The 20964-nt window shown below is 39.1% G+C and overlaps 1 protein-coding gene across 1 annotated transcript in view; it reads left to right on the top strand.

Moving 5' to 3' along the window:
- Positions 1-20964, top strand: part of PRKAR2B (protein kinase cAMP-dependent type II regulatory subunit beta) — a 102566-nt gene that overhangs the window by 14129 nt on the left and 67473 nt on the right. The window contains exon 2 of the mRNA XM_061413978.1: positions 12098-12133. Within this exon, the coding sequence (XP_061269962.1) occupies positions 12098-12133 (36 nt within the window). The remainder of the gene's footprint in view (positions 1-12097; positions 12134-20964) is intronic.

The raw sequence follows: 20964 nt of genomic DNA on the forward strand, positions 1-20964 counted from the left end.
GGACCCCTGGAGGACCATTCCTCTCCTACTCCTTGACCTTTTCAGGGAGCCTATGGATTGAAAATAACTATAATAATAATATATAATAAGTTCTTTGCCTTCCCCCTCATTCTCTCATAAGTATATAATGGAATTTTCCAGAGGGTACATAATGTATACTATTGCAGCAGATTGAATGCAGAAGTAGATGTGAGAACCCAACTGTCTTCTATTATGCCAGATTTGTAAAAAAACGTAAAATAGCCATTCTTTTTATTAATTTTTTTTGTTTTGGAGAATGTAGTTATTTTCCATAAGAATATGTTATTTATAATAATGTGTAGTTGTCTTACTGTTCATTTTTAAGTGAAATAATTTTAAAACAATTTTAATTTCTTATACAATATATATTCATGATTATCACTCATATAAACAAATAATTTTTAAGAACGTAAAGAGGTTTTGAGACTGAAGTTCGAGGATTACTGCTCCAGGTTATATATCTAAGTGTAGAAAGGCTGGTTGGAGGGAACACACAGCTTTCACTGTACCTCATTTTGCCTTATTTGCTCTGCAAAGCTGTTATCCAGTTTTCACCCTCAGCAGTAGTGTGAGAATTTCTAGTTCTGCACATTTAAGCTACAATTTGATGTTGTTGGAATTTAAGCAGCTTTGCCAATAGGATGGATATTATCTTGCGATCTCGTGAATTGAATTTGCTTTTCCTTGATTATTGTTGATCTTGAACATCTTTTTTATGTTCACTGATCATATTTGTAGTTCATTTTTTCTGTGAAAAATAATTTTTTATTGCCATTTTTCCTATCTGACTGTGTTGTTCTTACTGATTTGTAAGGGTGTTCCTTTTCTTTCCCCATCCATCCATCCATCCATCCATCTTCTGTTTACTAATTCTTTGTTGGTAACATGCATTAAAAAATATCTTCTCCCAGTCTTGGGCTTGTCTTTTCATTTTATTTACAGTAGCGTAGTTTGAACAGAGTTTTCTTTGTTTTGTCCTCTAGTGTTACTGAGATATAATCAACATACAGCACTGTGTAAATTTAAGGTGTCCAGCATAATGGTTTGATTTATGTACATCATAAAATGATTATCACACTAGGTTTAGTGAACATCCATCATCTCATATAGATGTAAAATGAAAGAAAAAAATTTTTTTTCCTTATGATGAGAACTCTTAGGATTCACTGTCTTAAGAACGTTCTTATATAACATACAGTAGTGTTAATTATATAGATCTTATTGCACATTACGTCCCTAATACTTACTCATCCTCTAACTGGAAGTTTAAACTATTTGACTATCTTCATCCAATTGCTCCTCCTCTCAACCTCTGCCTCTGGTAACCATAAATCTGATCTCTCTATGAGTTTGTTTATTTGTTTGTTTGTTGAAGAATAATTGACCTACAGCAAACACTCTGTTAGTTCTTGATGCATAACATAGAGATTTGATATTTCTACATGTTGCAGATTGATTACCACAATAAGTCTAGTTACCATTTGTCATCGTACAAAGATATTATCAATACATTATTATTGATTATAGTCTCCTTGCTGTATATGTCATCCCCATGACTCACTTGTTTTGTAAATGGAGGTTTACCTCTTAATTTCCTTCACTTGTTCCACTCTTTTCACTCATGTTCATGCCTTTTCACTCAAGAACATAATTTCTTGATTTTATTATAGGCTAACATTAATCCTTTCCTTTATACTTACACTTTTTTGTGCCTTAAGAAATCCATCTCTGCCCCACATTAAAAAGATAATCCCTTCATTTTCTTGTAAAAATGAAAAAGTCTTGAGTTTCACACTTAAGGTTTTAATCTATCTATAATTTATTTTTGTGCATGGTGTGAGATGAGAATCTCATTTCATTTTTTAAGAATATGCATCATTTTTTTACTTTTTCCCTCACTGACTTTTAAACATCAGTTTCTCATTTTTATGTGAATGTACTTAAAGGCTATTCTGTTCTATTCATTTGTCCATTCTTTCATTTTAATATTTTTATCTTAATACGAGTTTATATGGTCCTGATTTGTGGTAGGGTAAGTAATTTTTACTTTATTTTTTTGGGCTCCAAAATCATTGCAGATGGTGACTGTAGCCATAAAATTAAAAGACACTTAACTCAAACTTGGAAGAAAAGTTATGACCAACCTGCTGCTGCTGCTGCTAAGTTGCTTCAGTCGTGTCCGACTCTGTGCGACCCCATAGACAGCAGCCCACCAGGCTCCCCCATCCCTGGGATTCTCCAGGCAAGAACACTGGAGTGGGTTGCCATTTCCTTCTCCAATGCATGAAAGTGAAAAGTGAAAGTGAAGTCGTTCAGTAGTGTCCGACTCATAGCGACCCCATGGATTGCAGCCCACCAGGCTCCTCCGTCCATGGGATTTTCCAGGCAAGACTACTGGAGTGGGGTGCCATTGCCTTCTCTGATGACTAACCTAGATAGCATATTAAGAAGCAGAGACATTACTTTGCCAACAAAGATCCATCTAGTCAAGGCTATGACTTTTCCACTAGTGTGGAAAGTTGTGATGTGGCTGTGAAAGTTGGACTGTAAAGAAAGCCAAGTGCCGAAGAATTATGCTTTTGAACTGTGGTGTTGGAGAAGACTCTTGAGAGTCCTTTGGACTGCAAGAAGATCCAACCAGTCCATTCTAAAAGAAATCAGTCCTGAATATTCATTGGAAGGACTGATGCTGAAACTGAAACTCCAAAACTTTGGCCACCTTATGCGAAGAACTGACTCATTTGAAAAGACTCTGATGCTGTGAAAGATTGAAGGCAAGAGGAGAAGGGGACGACAGAGGATGAGATGGTTGGATGGCATCGCCAACTCAATGGACATGAGTTTGAGTAAACTCCAGGAGTTGGTGATGGACAGGGAGGCCTGGAGTGCTGCAGTCCGTGGGATTGCAAAGTCGGACACGACTGAGCGACTGAACTGAAGTAATTTTTACCTTATTTTTCTTCAGAATTGTTTAACCACCCATGGGCTTCTATTATCCCACAGAACTTTTAGGATAAGCTTCTTTAAATGATACTGAATCTTTCTGTCCATGAACATTGCGTATCTCCATTTATTCAGTTTTCCTTTCATTTCTTCAGTGTTCTGTAATTTTCTCCATAAAGGATTTTCTTGTCTTTTCTTAACTTTATTTCTAAGTTACTTATTATTTTTTGTTGCTATTATAACTGTGTTTTTTCCCTTACATATTCTAATTTATTTTTATTGGAATATATATAAGGAGCTGTTAAATCTCAATAATAATAAGGCTCTAATCAAACTGAGCAAAAGACTTAAACAGTTTAATAAAGAAGACATGAGAATGGCCAGTAAACCCATGGGAGAGTGCTCAGTAACTTTGATTATTAAGGAAATTAGCATTAAAATCACAATGAGATTCCTCTAAGCACACAAGAATAGCTAAAATAGAAGACATGTCTTACGTTAGCAAAGATATAAGGTAACTGAAATTCTTGGTTATTACATGAGAGGATGAAATGGTACAAACAAGAAATCAGCAGATTTTTTATAAGGTTAAATATTTATTTACCTATGACCCAGCAGTCCCACTCTAGGTATCTGTGCTGTGCTGTACTTGGTCACTCAGTTGTGTCTGACCCTTTGCAACCCCTAGGGACCATAGCCTGCCAGGCACCTCTGTACCTGGGGATTCTCCAGGCAAGAATACTGGAGTGGGTTATCATTCCCTCCTCCAGGGGATCTTCCCAACTCAGGGATCAAACCCATGTGTTCCACATTCCAGGTAGATTCTTTACCATCTGAGACACCAGGGAAGCCCATGAATACTGGAGTGGGAAGCCTATGCTTTCTTCAGGGAATCTTCCTGACCCAGGAATCAAACCAGGTTTCCTGCATTGCGGGCAGATGTTTTACCAGCTGAGCTACCAGGGAAGCTCCTTCTAGGTATCTACATGAGAAATGCATATGTTCACAAAAAGATTTGTATAAAAATATTTATAGAAGTTTTATTCAGAATGGCCCAGATTGGAAAAAATCATCAACAGGAGAATGGATAGACAAATTGTAGTGCATTCACACAATGAAATACTACTTAGCAATAAAAAAGAACAAACTATTGATCTTCTCAGCAGTGAGAATAAATCTCACATTTGTATGAAATTCAGAGACAGGCAAAACTAAGCTATGGTGGTAGAAATACTAATAGTAGTTTCCTAAGGGATAGTAGGAATTGACTGTAAGGAGTTGGGGGAAATTTTCCAGGGTGTTGGAAATGTTTTGTATATTGATTGGAATGTTGGTTACATAGGTGTATACATTTGTCAGAACTCAGTGAATTGTGCACTTCATTGTATGTCATTTTCACCTTGATTAAAAATAAAACCGTTCGAAACATGGATGTTCTTAAAAGCCTCTTTCCCACATTTTAATTGAAAAGTGCCTTTGCTTTCTGCACTGATTAACTTGTGAAATTTTTCATTATTTTTGTTGGAAACTAGCAGCTGGGTTGGAGAAGGCAATGGCACCCCACTCCAGTACACTTGCCTGGAAAATCCCATGGATGGAGGAGCCTGGTAGGCTGCAGTCCATAGGGTCACGAACAGTCGGACACAATTGAGCGACTTCACTTTCACTTTTCACTTTCATGCATTGGAGAAGTTCTTGCCTGGAGAATTCCAGGGATGGGGGAGCCTGGTGGGCCGCCGTCTCTGGGGTCGCACAGAGTCGGACACGACTGAAGCGACTTAGCAGCAGCAGCAGCAGCTGGGTTGAATTTTTCTAATTATGGGTCATAAATGGGATTGCATTTTACTGCTTGTACAAAAAGTCAAAGGCCAGTCTAACTCTACCATTTTAAAGTTGATTTTATGTTCCAACCAGTATAGTATTTTATGAGTTTCATAAATTTAATGTGTGTATAAATTATCACTTACATTTGTCCAAATAATCTTTAAGTATCAGGAAATAACCTTATATTAAATTTTCAATAGCACTATTCATTCAGTATTTGTTGAGTTAAATACTTAGTAAGCAGAGTTCTAGGTGCTGGGTATACAGTAGTGAAACAGACAAGGAAGGGTGCTGCCCTCTCGGTAGCACGGGAGGAAACACACAGTAAACATAATGCACAAGATGATTGGATGGCATCACCAAATCAGTGGACATGGGTTTGAACAAACTCCAGGAGATAATGAAGGACGGATAAGCCTGGCATGCTGTAGTCCATGGGGTCGCAAAGAGTTGGACACTACTGAGCTACTGAACAACAGCAATGAAAGGTATCTTTAGATAGTGCTGACATTTGAGAGGACCTGCACGTGGAGAAGGAAATGGCAACCCACTCCAGTGTTCTTGCCTGGAGAATCACAGGGACGGGGAGCCTGGTGGGCTGCCGTCTATGGGGTCGCACAGAGTCGGACACGACTGAAGTGACTTAGCAGCAGCAGCACGGGGTTAAACTGAGTATTCAGAGAAAGTCCTCCTCTTTTTAGGAGGCATTTGAGCTGAGCCTAGAATAGCAGGAACATCATTCTGTGAAGACAAGGTAGTGTTTTCTGAAACTGTACTTTTGTGATTAGGCCAACCTTAATCACATTTCCTGATAGTTTTGTCTTCATTTCAGAGCCCTTATATTTTTCTTAACTACTCTTTTTTAGGTCTGATTTTATTGTGCCTTCAGGGATGTGTGAGGATTTGAACTCTCCTAGCTTTTGGTTTTTGTAGTATTCTTAGTGGTCTAGTCTAGATTGTTCACTCTTAACAAACAAAACATTAGGAACAAAACATTAGTCTCTGTAAATCTGCCCTTTACACATATTTGATCTTACAGGTTTAGAAGAGACAGTTTTAGCATATGCAGAAGCAGAGATTGCATTGATGTAGTTTTGACAATGGCCTTTCCCATATCCAGTTTTATCTCAGAGTCCACATTTCAAAATCCTTAAAGTATTGGGAGCCTCTTTCTGGACATTGTTATTACATCAACTCTTGTAGCTGAAGCTGAATTTTTCTTCCGGTCCTAAGAGGGTATTTTTGGTAAAGTCCTCATGAATTAAAAAGTGGAGAATCAAGTTCATTCATAAGCAAAAGTAAACCAAGAGTGTTTTTTCCCCTAAAGTAATAGTTATATTCTATTAGCTCGGTATTTTAGAGTATCAGTTATATTTTGAGGAGTTTGCTTTGTGAATAGAATGAGACTATGCATCTCTTTAGTGGTTCTTAAAGGTGGCATTTAAAAAAAGCTAAACATCTGTGTTTCATCTCATTCTGCCCTATTCCAGCCATGCTCCATGTATATGGGTAGATAGGACACCTAAATCTCACGTTATGTAATCGAAAAGGAAAAAGAAAACTGGTCCCTCCAACACTTGCTTCTCAAATAGTTCCCATCATGTCTGATCAGAAGTACTTTGAGGGGACATGGCTTTAACAAAGACACAGAAAATAAATAAGTGGTCCTTTGCAATGTCAGAAAGTAAGCATGTATAAAGAAGTTTGAAAATTGTGTTTGTTTGGTTAATTAGCACAATATTTCAGGTTTTGTTGTTTATTTGCTTTAGTGGCTGTTGATCTTTTAAAAAAGTTAAATTCTCCTTCCTTCAAAGGTGAGCCTTATAGCTCAGGCATAAGAGAAATTTACTCTGAGCCAAGTATTTATTCTGTCAAAAATAATTACCTAACATGGTTTCAGTTAACATAATTTCTAGAATCTTTTATTTAGAGAGCAGATTTGGAAAATGTTTATTCTAGAAAAGGTGACTCATGAGGCTGGGGATGTTAATTATTGTGCTGACTCCAAGACTGTTGTGTACATCTTACTTCAGGGTACATGAACTCTTTTCTGCAAAGAGTATTTAACCAATGTGGCTACCGTATAGAGTGGCTGTGTGTGTGTGTGTGTGTGTGTGTGTGTGTGTGTATTTAATGACCATAAATCACAACTCAGGGCTCTTACTTCTTTAACTTGGATGGGACTTCTTTCCCAGCATTATGCTCAGAGATGCAAACTATCTGTATGACTGTCAACCTGGCTTTTTTTTTGAAGGCCAAACTCATTGGTTCATACTTTCAGTTGACTGCATTTGTTTTCATAGAATTTCTTGAGTTTTCTAGTTTTCTGTGAAATTTCTGCTTATGTGGTGTAAGCCCTTGCAGCCATAGTATTTGAAAATACCTCCCGACTTGGTCAAGCTCTTCAGAGGCAAGGACTCTGTCACATTCCCAGTGCCCAGCATCCACATCCAATAAACAGCAGAGTAAGTGGGACAAGGAGACTTGCTCTGTTTACTTCACAGAGTTGATGGATTAACCCACAGCTGTTGAATCAGTGCCTCTTATCTGCCAGGCACTGCTTATCTTGGGCTTCAGGCAAAAAGAAGTGAGAAGATAAGCAGGTCCCGCTGGCACTGGTGGGGAGTCACAGGTGTGGGAGGTTGTTTTCCCTGCTAGGAATAGAGAGGCTTATTCAGCCATCTTCAAGTAATGGAGCGTTTTTCTTGTAAGGATGCTCCAGGATTAAAGACGACTTGAATCAGCTACACTTCTGTGTCTCCTGGGGGCGGAGGAATTAAGACCCATCTAGTTTGGAAACCGACAGAATCTCTGGTTAGATAAGCACGAAGATATTCATAGCAACACAGGACTCTCAGTATTCTGCTGGAATGTCACTTGGGAGAAAATCAAACCTATATAAACATTTCTGTATTTTCCCTTGAGGATTCATTAAGATCATAGGTTATATCTGTTTCAAATGTTAGAGGCATTTAGTATATTCTTAAATCATATTTGTTTGTTTCTCCAGGCAGATAGTACATTTGCTATATTTTTCCTTCTATATTCTCCTAATATTGGTGTGTGTGTGTGTGTATAAATACACTACCGGAATATCCATAGAATAGGAAAGTGAAAGTGAAAGTCACTCAGTCATGTCCCACTCTTTGTGACCCAATGAGCTATACAGCCCATGGAATTCTCCAGGCCAGAATACTGGAGTGGGTAGCCTTTCCCTTCTCCAGAGGATCTTCCCAACCCAGAAATTGAACCCAGGTCTCCCGCATTGCGGGGTGCATTCCTTACCAGCTGAGCCACAAGGGAAGCCCAAGATTACTGGAGTGGGTAGCCTATCCCATCTCCATCGGATCTCCCCGACTCAGGAGTCAAACCGGGGTCTCCTGCATTACAGGCGGATTCTTTACCAACTGAGCCATCAGGGATCCATAGAATAAGAAAATCTAAAGGTGGAAACCAAGAGTCTGCGAAAACCTACTTTGACTTAGCAGATTTTAAAACATCATCTGTTAACTTTTTTGTCAATTTGTTCTGCTCTTTGTATATTTAAAAAGTGATAATGTTAAAATTGGTAATATTAGCTCACAATAAATAAACATCGATCTTTTATATTTGAATAGGAATTTGTAGTTTATAGGCACTTTCAAAAAGATGTTTATTTTTTCTTAAAACCCTCTTGCATTAAGGAGGGCAGATGTTACTTTGCATATTTTTTAAATTGAGAATTTAGCTCAAAGTTACATGATTCATCCATGGTTTCCTGGAAGGCTATGGGCTGGCAGTGGAGCCCACGCCTCCTGACCCTAGTTGGTGCCCAGTGGTGCATCCTTCTTCACCTTCCCCCTGCTCCTCTTCCCTGTACTTGGGTTCCTGAGAGAGAAAACACCAGGCACACCCTGCCCAGATGCACATTGCTTTACTTCCAGCGAGGCCTCCACCCTGAATCTCAACCTTCTTCCCTAGGTTTGGCTGCTGGACTGGAAAAAAAAAAAAAAAAAAACAAGAAAAATGGTGAAGGTTACTGTTGGTTTGCCAAGAGCTGATGCAGGAAACATTTGTGTTTTATCCCTGCAAGTGGATATGAAGGGATATGATTATGAGGGATTGGATGGAATTTTGGTAATTTTGTCAAAACCCAGTGTTTACCTTGACAACTGCATAGCATATGCTTGGTGCCCCCATCTTTTTAACTACCCAGTCCTGTGCCCCGTTTACTATGGGAGACAGAAGTCATTGTCATAGAACCTCTCTACCCACAATTTAAAATTTTAGCAAAAATATAAAGGAGAAACAAAGGCAAGTAATTTATAGTAATGTGTTGCAGCAGGCATGTGCTTACATGTACACAGGGAGGCATAGTTAGAGTCTCTCACTTGTTGAATCCCTAAGAACATGAAAGCTGCAAATGTAGTCTAATCAGGTGTATTCTACTGGCCATTCAGATACCCCAAATATAGTAGTGACATGATTTTTTGAAATGATGAACGAATATTAATATAACTGCAAACAAAATACCAGAAGCCCACCCAATTCCTTTGATTTATGTCGTATTTGTGTTGCAGAAAGTTTTATGTATATTAAAACTGCATCTAATAATTGTACTTGTATATATTAAAAAATGGAGAAGGCAATGGCACCCCACTCCAGTACTCTTGCCTGGAAAATCCCATGGACAGAGCAGCCTTGTAGGCTGCAGTCCATGGGGTCACGAAGAGTCAGACACGACTGAGTGACTTCACTTTCACTTTTCATTTTCATGCATTGGAGAAGGAAATGGCAACCCACTCCAGTGTTCTTGCCTGGAGAATCCCAGGGACGGCAGAGCCAGGTGGGCTGCCATCTATGGGGTCGAACGGAGTCGCACCCGACTGAAGCGACTTAGCAGCAGCAGCATATAAAAAAAAAATCTTATTTATTTATTTTTTGGCTGTGCTGGGTGGGTCTTCGTTGCTGCATGGGCTGGGCTTTTCTTTAGTTGCAGCAAGCAGGAGCTACCCTCTCGTTGCAGTGGGCAGGCCTCTCTTTGTGGGGGCGTCTCTTGTTGTTGAGCCCCGGGCTCTAGAACACAGGCTCAGTAGTTGTGGTGCATGAGCTTAGTTGCTCCACAGCATGTGGGGTCTTCCTGGACCAGGGATCAAACCCATGTCTCCTGCATTGGCGGCTGGATTCTTTACCACTGTGCCACCAGGGAAGTACTGTACTTAAATAGTAAACAGTGTTGGAATCTAGTCTCAGATGGTTGTAAGTTGACTTGCTTGCCAACATGAATGTGCAGTTGGATATGTGAAAGCATGAAAGTTGTGGGATTTAGGACAGTTCTTTGTTGTATAGAACTGTCAATGTCAAATCGTCTGTCAAATGTCAAAGATGTCCTCTGAATTACTAAGACGGTTTTAAAAATTGCTCCCACAAACTTAGAGTACACCTCCAAGAAGGCAGTGTCACTTCCTTGAAAATCTGTCTCTGCCTCCAACACTTCAGAAAGACACACAAACCTGAGGGACCCCAAGGGGACAAAGACATCCCAGAATTTCAGACCAGAAGCTCATTGTGCTGTGACTTCATTGTCTAGAGGAGAGGCTGGAGCAGGAGGCAGAGAGTATCTGCTGTGTTTTCACCCCGGAGCTGAGATATGCTTTTACCTTCATCTTGCTCTGGTCAGCCTGCCCTGTCTATTCTGCATTCTTGTGGTTGAAGTTTTTTGCACTCCCTCCTTTCCCGTCCTTATGGCTGGCTTGGGGAGGCTTCCTTTAGACTAGGTGCTGAAGGAGTTGTGAAAAAGAGGTTGGAAAATATCCAAGAAAACTGTTGGACATTTTTGTGTGTGTGTGATATCTAAAATATATCTGATGAAAGATTTTTTAAGTGATTTGTGACTTTGCAGCTATATGGTTGAATTAATTTGGTATGTAAATAGTGGAAATTTTGTATCTTGATCATTTGAGAGGATATAATTTTGCTATAAACTATAGTATTTTAATAATTGGGTTTGTGAATTATTTCACAGAATGAATCCTCATTAAAAGTGGAGATCAATATGGGAGGAAATAACCTAGTACTTTATGATTTCAGGTGTCAGTATTTTTGCCTTCTGCTCTTGGTGGGAAGCATTTTGGTGCTAGAAGTGCTTAAGTTCAAATACTCAAGTTCTGCCACAGTGTGGCTGTGTGATCTAAAGCAAACTAGTCAGTATGTCTGAGCCTTACTGTAAAATGTTGTCATCAGTAATGTGGAGGTGCTGATATTTAAAGGCATAGTTGCAAGGACTAGTGTAAAACATTTGAGAGAATTTTCTTCTAGTACTTATTCCTAAGCGTCTGTAATTTTTGTGTTGTTTGACATAATGCTGACAAAAATTTTAGTCTTCTTTTTTTATTTGACCTCTTTCCATAGTGTAGACCATCTTTATAATGACTGTTTTAAAAGTATTGAAGTATTAGAAAGTATTACAGTGGACCCATGACATCCTGCTACTAAAATATACTCTGTAGTTAGTACCTGGTGTTCTTTCTGTACATAATATGAACTGTAAACTTAGCTGCTTCTATCAAGAAAAAAAGCTTTTAAAAAAAAACCCCCTCATTTCTTGAGATAGTTAGAAACAAAACCAAGAAAAAACAACAGAGCTGAGTTGAGTGTGGGAAGTGGGCCAAGGGTGGGCTTACCAGTAGAGCAGTACACTCCCACACCCAGCCTGAAATTGTAGCCTCCTGCAGACAGATTTGCATGTCATGGACTTTTGGGTTGAACACAAAAATTGTCAATACTACAAATATTAAATCTGAGAATATCAACAATATACTATCTTTACCTAATAATGATATCAGCATATGTGAACATTAGTTTTGTTTCCAGATTTTTTCACTGTGAAAGTGATGCTGTTAAATAGCTTTTTCCTTTTCTAGTAATATTTCTTTGAGATAACTCTCTTAAAAGTTGAATTAATTTTTTTAAAGGAGATAAACCTTTTATGATACTTCATGTAATTGCCAAATTGTTTATAAAACTATTATATAGATTTGTACTGTACTATGTAAGTAGTTTCAGCCACACATAGCTAGGGATTTTCATTTAAAGAGTTTTGGAGGCACTATTTAACAGATGAAATATTGGTTTTAATTTATATTTCCTTGTCTAGTATTAAATTTAAACATTTAATTTTCATATATTTATATATTTCTTCTAGCACTTGTTATTCATTCAGATCTTCCTCCTATTTAACTTATGGGATCATCAGCAGTTTAGTTCCTTTTCAGGGTTTTGGATAAATTAGAATTTTATCTAAGCATATTATCCCACTTTTCTCTTTCAGCTCCAGTAATAAACCGATTTACAAGGCGTGCCTCAGGTAAGTCTCCTTATGGATTTTGCTTACTAATGGTGACATTTTAAAAATGGATTGGATAAGAAAGTATGAAAAGAATAATTGCTATAGAGTAATAACTTATTTATCAGTCATTTTCCCAGAAAACAGCCATATGATAAAATCAAGAACTAGGAAGTAAATGGAAATATCCTCTGAGTGGCTGAATTTAAAATCCCAGTGTGGCTAATGTATGGAAACTCTTACCCAAATTTGTTTATTTCTGTGCTGGATAAATTACTAATTACATGGTTATCTGGTTTGCCAGCCACAGTTTAGAACAAGTGATTTAGAACTTGGGTAAAAGTGAAATCACTCAGTCGTGTCCGACTCTGTGACCCCACAGACTGTAGCCCACCAGGCTTCTCTGTCCATGAGCTTCTCCAGGCAAGAATACTGGAGTGGGATACTGGAGTGGGTTGCCATTCCCTCTCCAGGGGATCTTCCCCACCCAGGGATCAAACCCGGGTCTTCTGCATTGCAGCCAGATGCTTTACTGTCTGAACCACCAGGGAAGGAGACTCAAAACGGGAAGGGATGATAGTTTTTAATAAAGACATGAAAACTCATAACACTGAGATATAAGAACTTGTCATCATGGAGCCATTTAGAAGAGGAGCAAATTGCTTTATATTTGTTGGTATCCTAGAGATACCTTAGTAACCTCCTGCATATTCACATTGAGGGAGACCTTAGCCATTGGCAAGAATTTAGATTTGGTTCCCTACACTGGATACTTCCCCCGTGGCTCAGCAGTAAAGACTCTGCCTGCAATGCAGGAGATGCGAGTTCGATCCCTGGGATTGGAAGATCCCCTAGAGGAAGGTATGGCAACCCACTCCAGTATTCTTGCCTGGAAAACCCTGGGCAGAGGAGCTTGGCGGGCTGTAGTCCATAGGGTTGCAAAGAGTTAGACGTGATTCAAGCGACTTAACACACACTCATACTGGGTACCACCTACATTACATGGGTGGGTAAGTACAGGACACAGCTGAAAGCGTTTCTATCCTAAGTGAGTTTGGGCATTGAAATGGATAAATTATTGTTTGGAAAATTCACCTCTGAAATACCTTCTTCTCTAAAGATAGAGGACAAATGAAGTACTACCATGTTTGGTTTGAAAAAAATGACATTCTTTTATTTATAACTAAGTTTTTTGGTTGAAAAACACAAGATAAGATTCAAACAGATCATCTTTGACATTTATACAATACAAATGAGTCATTTATTTCATAAAATTATCTCCTTTCCATATGTGCTATATTATTAAGGGTGTTTTAAAATTGAGTTTTGTATTTAATTTGTCAACAGTTACTGGTATGGTTTACTCTTACTATGTGGTGACCAGGTCTATAAGGAATAAGACAGGGATTAGGAAAATATGTTCTACTGGGATGGTATCTGCTTTATCCTTGTGAGCTTTTTGTAATGTCAAGGAGTATCTATTTTAAATGTTGGAAACAAAGAGTAGATTATGCCTTTTGTGAAGTGAGAAATTATGTTTTTGTCAGTAAGGCATCAATCAGACTTTATCCCAAAGTAGAGTAATCAACAGTGATTTTATTCTGGTGTAATACATAGTCTTTGTCAACAGTGGTGAAAACAGAGAAGAACAATAAGAGAGAATCAGTAGTGTGATATCTTATCTTCATGATGTGAGAGTCTTTCCATAGAAATGTAATTAAGACTCTTAGAATAAATTATTTCTCTTTCTGCCTGACATGAGACATTATTTCTGGGCAAATTCCATTAACATTTGTTGTTCAGTATACTTACCATTGGTTTGATAGATCCAGGGTTCAGTAGGTTCCTGAGTGGAGTCTTAACTACTAGACTACCAGGGAAGTCCCAGTGTAGGTTCATTTTGAAACGGCATTATTTCAGCCCCTACCACCACAGCTAAATCTGTGTCCATTGTATCTCAGCAAAATTGGTTGGAAATGCCGATAAGATGGAACCCCAGCAAAGAAATACACATTCAAGTCAAATGTTGCATTTTTTTCCTAGAGTGACAGGTAATAGGAAATGTGAAAACAGCAGGAAGCAATTGAAAGAAAAATGAAGTGATATCAAGTTCAGAGCCGTGTTACAAAACCTTTTAAAGGTGTAAGTATTGTGCTGTGCTTAGTCGCTCAGTCGTGTCCGATTCTTTACAACCCTAATAATATAACATGCTGGAGAGCACTGTAGGAATGAACTTTGACGTTGATTATTGGGAGGAAAAGACAACTGGCTTATGGAGTACCCTGGTAGGTCAGGGACTATGCTAAGCATCTTATATACATTTTCAGTCTTTCAGGCAAGGGAAATAAAATATTTACTACCTTAGATAAAAGGAACAATCACTAAAACTTTTTTGACAAAGAAGAAAACAGAAACAGTCTTAAGGCATCTGGAGGAGGAAATTCTTTATTTCTCTTTGTAAATTTAATTTAGTGGCTAAAAGTAGTTTAATTTAGAAGTAGAGATAGACTTCAATTTCTTTTGAAATAGCATTTCCAAAAAATAACAAAAATAGATACCCACTTAAAATAGAAAAATTCATATTTGATAGTTAAAAATATTTCTTGGGATATCTTTTTCTGATGTTATTTTAGTTCAGAAACACTTTTCAGAAATAAACTATAAATTTAAATTTGTAGTGTGAGACCTGTAATTTAAGGGAAAAAAATTACATCAGGTAAAATCAACCAGCTGTCTAGGATATAAGAATTTATTTCTTATTTATCTATTATTTTTAAATGAGGGCTTCCCTGTAGTTCAGGTGGTAAAAAATCTGCCTGCAGTGCAGGAGACCTGAGTTCGATCCCTGGATTGGGAAGTTACCTGAGAAGGGAATGGCAGCCCACTCCAATATTCTTGCCTGGAGAATCCCATGGATAGAGGAGCCTCATGGGCTACAGTCCATGGGGTCGCAAAGAATCAGACACGACTGACTAACACTACTACTGCTATTTTTAAATAATAGTTATAACAACAAATACTGTGTGTACACATTACAACAGTAAAAAACAATTTGATAGTGCTAGGTATTCAGTCACTTTTGATTGAATGAAAGCTTAGGACTATTATATACAGGGTCCTAATCTGACTGAGTTTCCTAAATCTTTGAGGTTTTGGCTTTTCGATTCATACTGCGTCTGTCAAAAGTAGATATTTCAACCTGAATGCTTCAAACAAAACATTTTTCCTTTTCATGCCTTTTTCTTTTGTTATGGTTCAGGAGGATGAGCGGACTGTTTATATTAAGAATGTGTTTAATACAGATACATTATTTTGGATCATTTTTATACTTTTAATGACACTGTATCTGTTGAACTGTCCTCATGTGTTTTCAGTGCCTGCCCATAAACCTGTTGGCTTTTATTTCTATAAAAGGAATTAGTTTCACTCAGTTTTCAAACAAAATTCTTAGAATTCTAAGAGTTTTTAGAAGTTTCCTAAACTAGTTTTCCATTTGGTTCGGGAATGAAAGGCAGGTATTAGTAACATTGTGTATGTTTAAAATGGACAGCGTGTTGATTCAATACATGTATATATTACAATATGATTATCCATAAACTTATTTTTAAACAACATCCCATGATCCTAAGCCTATTTTTAAACAATTTTTTTTTGTTTCGTTCTTTTATGATCCATTTCTCCTCTGAGTAATCACTTCTTATCGGTATGTCTTTTCAGATACACAAAAGTCATATACATAATCTGTTTTAGACTTTTGATAGAAATAACACTGACAGCTTGGGGTTTAGTTTTCTTAAAGCTTATGGACTTTGTTTTGGAAGATTGTTTTTCTGATGGAGAAGAAAGGAAATATACCATTTATTGTTTGTTGTTGTTTAGTTGGAAGTCATTTCCGACTCTTGCAACCTCAGGGACTGTAGCCCGCCAGGTTTCCTCTATCCATGGGATTTCTCAGCCAAGAATACTGTACTGGAGTGGGTTGCCGTTTCCTTCTTCAGGGGATCTTCCTGATCCAAGGATCAAACCCACGTCTCTTGCTTGGCAGATGGATTCTTTACCACTGAGCCACTGGGGAAGCCCATTTATTGTTTAATTACTATTAAAATTAGTGGCAGTAGTAGAGATAGTGGCTGAATAAATCTTTGAAGAATAAAACTTAAAGCAAACAGCAACTCTGTTGCATTGTGTTTTATCTAGTATATTGTATGGGAAAGACCCTAGAATGTAGAGTTATACAGACTTGAGTTCAAACCACTCATTTACTGTGTGAATTTGTAGATAAGTTATTTACTTCATTGAGTGTTTCTTTCTTATTTTCATTTTCTTTCACTTTGAGGTCATAGCAGCAATAGTCACCTTGTTAGGGGTAGGTTAGGTGGTTTTTGTAAAGCAGAGTATCTAGGCTCTGAAAAAAGTTGGTGGTCAGCCCCCTGGAACATAGTTTAGAACAAAACAATAAAATGCTCAACTCTGTGTCTTAGTCTGTCAAAAAAGCCTTAAAGAGTCATAATAGTATTTGATATTCATCCTTTAATATGGGTCTCTCTTTTTATTGTTTATACATTGCAGAGTTTTTTTTAAGAGCTTAATGGTTTTCCTTTGTGTTTTTGGCTCTAAATTGAAAAACAAATAGAAATGACCCATTAATCTTGAGACAATGCCTTCTCAGGAGGTCAGACCTCTCTGAATTTTTTTTAACCTCAGAATTTTATTTTGAAAAAGTCAAGCTTATAGAAAAGTTTGAGGAATAGTTCAATGAACACCTTTATCTAGATTTCCCAGGTGTTACTATTTTGCCACATTTATATGTTCTTTTCTTTTTTTCCTTGCACATGCCCAGATAAATACTTGTATTTATTTATTTTTAACTGAACCTTTTAGGAATCATAAATAGTTCATGCATATCTCCTGAGAACAAGGACATTTTCTACATAATAATATAACATGCAGGGAATTTAGCCTTGATATAATGCTGTTATCCCGGAGAAGGCAATGGCACTCCACTCCAGTACTCTTGCCTGGAAACTCCCATAGACAGAGGAGCCTGGTATGCTGCAGTCCATGGGGTCGCGAAGAGTCGGACACGGGACACGACTGAAAGACTTCACTTTCACTTTTCACTTTCATGCATTGGAGAAGGAAATGGCAACCCACTCCAGTGTCCTTGCCTGGAGAATCCCAGGAACGGGGAGCCTGGTGGGCTGCCATCTGTGGGGTTGCAGAGTCAGACACGACTGAAGTGACTTAGCAGCAATGCTGTTATCTAATCTTCTGTCTAGAGTCCGATTTCCTCAGTTGTCTTGGTGTGTCTTTTTTTTTTCTTCATTCCAGCATATTCAAGGATTTTATGTTGCATTTAATTGTCATGACTCCACTTTTCTTGTCTTTCATAAGTTGGCTCCCTGAAATTTTGAAAACTGCTTTTTTGAGTTCTGACAGTTGTCCCCAACAGTGAGGCACTTTCCCCTGTGACCTGTTCCTAGATTGCACGGGCACGTCCACTATCTGGTCACGGTGCCCCGTTGACGACCATGAAGTCTTTGCATGGACATTTAGTATTGCTTTCATGAACAGCTATTGAGTATCTCTTGATCTAGTACATCATTTTTTTTTCCTAAAATAGAAGTGAAAATGAAACTCCAAATTATGAATTAGCTAATTTTCTTTTCTCAATTGAGAATTAGCCTCTGTTCAATTTTTAGCCATAACATGGGCACTGAATTTTATAGTATATTTTTAATAGAGCTAAGATCTAATTTTCCCTAAACCAGTGTGTGGAATAATTCAGAGGTGAAATTAAGTCTTTGAATCTCACACACCCACTGTGTAAAGTGGCACATTAAAAACTCAGTAATATCACCCTCAAACAGAGCATGGTTAGTTCCCAAGAAAAGTAGTAAAATAGCAGAAGTTCAGATCTCGTCTTGAATCTGATTCAGGGAACATATGCTTCCTTGATTCAGGGAGCATATGCTTCCTTTTGTTTTGTTTTGAAAATATTTTGTAGCCTTGGTATTCATTGTTTTTATTTTAAAGTTATTTGACGAGAGCTTTTAGCCCCCAAATTATTTTCTCCCAGAGGTCATTCTCGTATTTTCAAACTAATTTGCTGGTATGAATATATTTACATTTATATTTTGTGCCTAGAAGCTCATTTCAAGTTTGATAGTCAAAAACACTAGATAATACATTCTGTGAGAATCCTACTTTAATTTACTAATTCATTTAGCAAATGTTACTGAGTCTTTATTTTGGGTCACTTATAGTGCTAGAGATGCAAGAAGAGCAGGATGGGGCCCCTTAGGAAGTTCAGTCTAGTAGGCGTGTGCTTAGTACCACAATATCCAAAGAGTGAAAAGGAGAAAAGATATAATTCTTCCAGGGTGTGGGTCTCAGAGAAAGGTGCCATTGAGCTGGTCTTTAAGGCTTATGATATGGGTTTCAGCAGGTAGATAAGGGCAGTATCTGTACTTTGTCACTAGTAGCTAGCTATTTTTATTATAAATCCTCTTTTATAGTGCTCTATACTTGACCTCTGCCATCAGGCACCTGTGGCCTGAAGTAAGCAGATGCTCAAGGCCATGGACAGCAGAGGCTTGAAGGCCAGGAGTTATTTCTGCCTTTAATGAAACCACTGCTGCAAAATGTTTAGGGTCTCTCTTACCAGGGGAGGCCGTGTAGGCTCTGCTTTCAGATAGACCTAGGCTGGTCTTAGGTCTGCTACTTTATATACTCTGCTATTCATATACCCACTTATTAAAAGTGTGTGTGTGTGTTGGTCTTAGGTACCTTTGTTTCTCCAGGTATAAAATGGAGCTAATACCTATCTCACAAAAAGATTGTAATGATTAAACAGTAGATAATACATGAAAGTCACTTGATACAGTATTCACCCCAGTTTGGTTCCACAATCTCAGCCTGAGGTTCACATGAGTCTTCGAAATAGGCAGGGGCCTCCAGGAGCCTGGACTGGATTTAACGGTGTCCGAGGTATCTTGTCGACTGCACACAGTGGGACACCAAGAATTGTTTAGAAACACCCAGGGGTAGGGCTGAAGTCAAGAGTCGGACAGCTCCATGGAGGCAGCCAGATGAAACCAGAGTGCCAGCACCGGGCAGGGAGGTGAGGGGAGGGTGGAGGATGGACCTTGGGGGAAGGGGGGGTTGGTCTCTGAGAGGCCAATGCCCAGGCCCTGGGACTCCTTGTGGGGGGAGTGGTTCCAAGCCACTTGTTCGCTCTGTTCTCTGGCTTGTGTTAAAATGGATTCTCCCTTGGGATTCATCACAAGTCAGAGGAGGGGACCAGAGCCAGTGCTGCTCCCTTTCTGCCCCAGTTTCTTCCCCACCTGCGCCCTCCCTGGCAGTCCTAGCTGACTGGTGCTTCTGACTTGCAGTGCATGACAGCCCAGTGGACCATGGCAGGTGTTCCATCTCTGATTCTTTTTTGTTGGGCCCAGGAATGCTGATCAACTGTCTATGGCCAGTGGGAGATTAGCTCCTGACCTTTATTGCAATTTCTCCCAAGTTCTTTTGGAGACCCCTGGGAAGGGAAAGAGAAAGACAATAGTAAAACCTTGGTCTATATTTCAGGGCCAGGTGGGGCGTCTCCTTCTGCTCCTAAATGTGTCCTCAGACTCGGGGCCAGCAGATGCCAAGTGCTTGGAAGATGGCAGGGAGGCCTGTGCAGCTTGCTGAGCCCCTTGTGCGTCAGGTCCCTAGATACTGCCTGTGAAATAGACGGGAGGGCATAGGGTGGACATGTGAACTAACTGAAGCTGTTCAGTAAGGATGATCAGAGTGGAGGTCACCACTGCACAGCTGTGTGAAGCACGTTCTCCCTGCCCCTTCACCCCCAATCCATTGCAGACCTGCCCTTTTGTAAACTGTAGTGAAATTGCCAGGGTGGTATCACACAGCTGTACTATTGAATAATTGTAATAGCTCCTAGAAGCTCCTGCTGTCTGGAGTTATCTCACTATGGATGCTGAGGTTTAGGTGTCATGACCTTGGTGTGGCCTGTATGAGATATGAAAGTTCTCATAAGAAGCTTTTCAAAAGGGAAACAGCACATTTATCTAGAGGAACTAATGATTAAAATGAAACCAAAAAGTATATTTCCATTTGGGAATTTTTATGCGAGCAGGCTGAACGTGAGTGGCACCCTTGGACAGGTAGGATGCTGGTATGTGGGGGCCCCTGGCTCTGGTTCATGGCACGTGTGTTCTTACCTCTGTTCCTGGCATCCATGTGCCTCTTCACGCTGGAAACACTCCATGGGGTTTGCTTGTCTGGCCTTGCGACAGTTCACCCCACGCCTCGGCACTCCTTTCTTTCTAGGTGCCATCTATGTATGCACCCAAGCTGCTGTTATTCTTACATGTTGTTTGATATCGTGGCTGTTCACATGTCTCATTAGTGAACTGTGGGAAAAGGGCATTTCTGGGTGAAGTCGAAGAAAAAAGAGAATGGGAGGTAAGGAAATGGGAGTCCCTGAAGGATGGGAAGATTGGGTCAGCTGTGTTGTAATGTGCTTTAAGATTCCAGAGGAGTTGGGACCAGTGTGCATCAGTTGTGGAGTGAGACTGCTAAGGTAGATATTGGATGAAGCTTTATTGGGGTTGAGGAAGCAGAAAAAAATTGAAGTTGGCCATGGACATTGATGTGTTCTGTGACTGTGGCAGAACTGGGGTGGAAATAAGACAGAGCTAGATGGTGGTCCAAGGGTGCCAGAATGTCATGAATCTCAGAAGCAGGGCATCAGCAGGGAGTACATGTATGGTCTAGATGCCAGGGTGGGGAGCCAGGGCCGTCCCTCACCATCATTTGGATCCCACTGTGTGCAGAGCATAGGA

Source organism: Bos javanicus, chromosome 4 (genome assembly GCF_032452875.1).
Source record: "Bos javanicus breed banteng chromosome 4, ARS-OSU_banteng_1.0, whole genome shotgun sequence".
NCBI classification, from domain to species: Eukaryota; Metazoa; Chordata; class Mammalia; order Artiodactyla; family Bovidae; genus Bos; species Bos javanicus.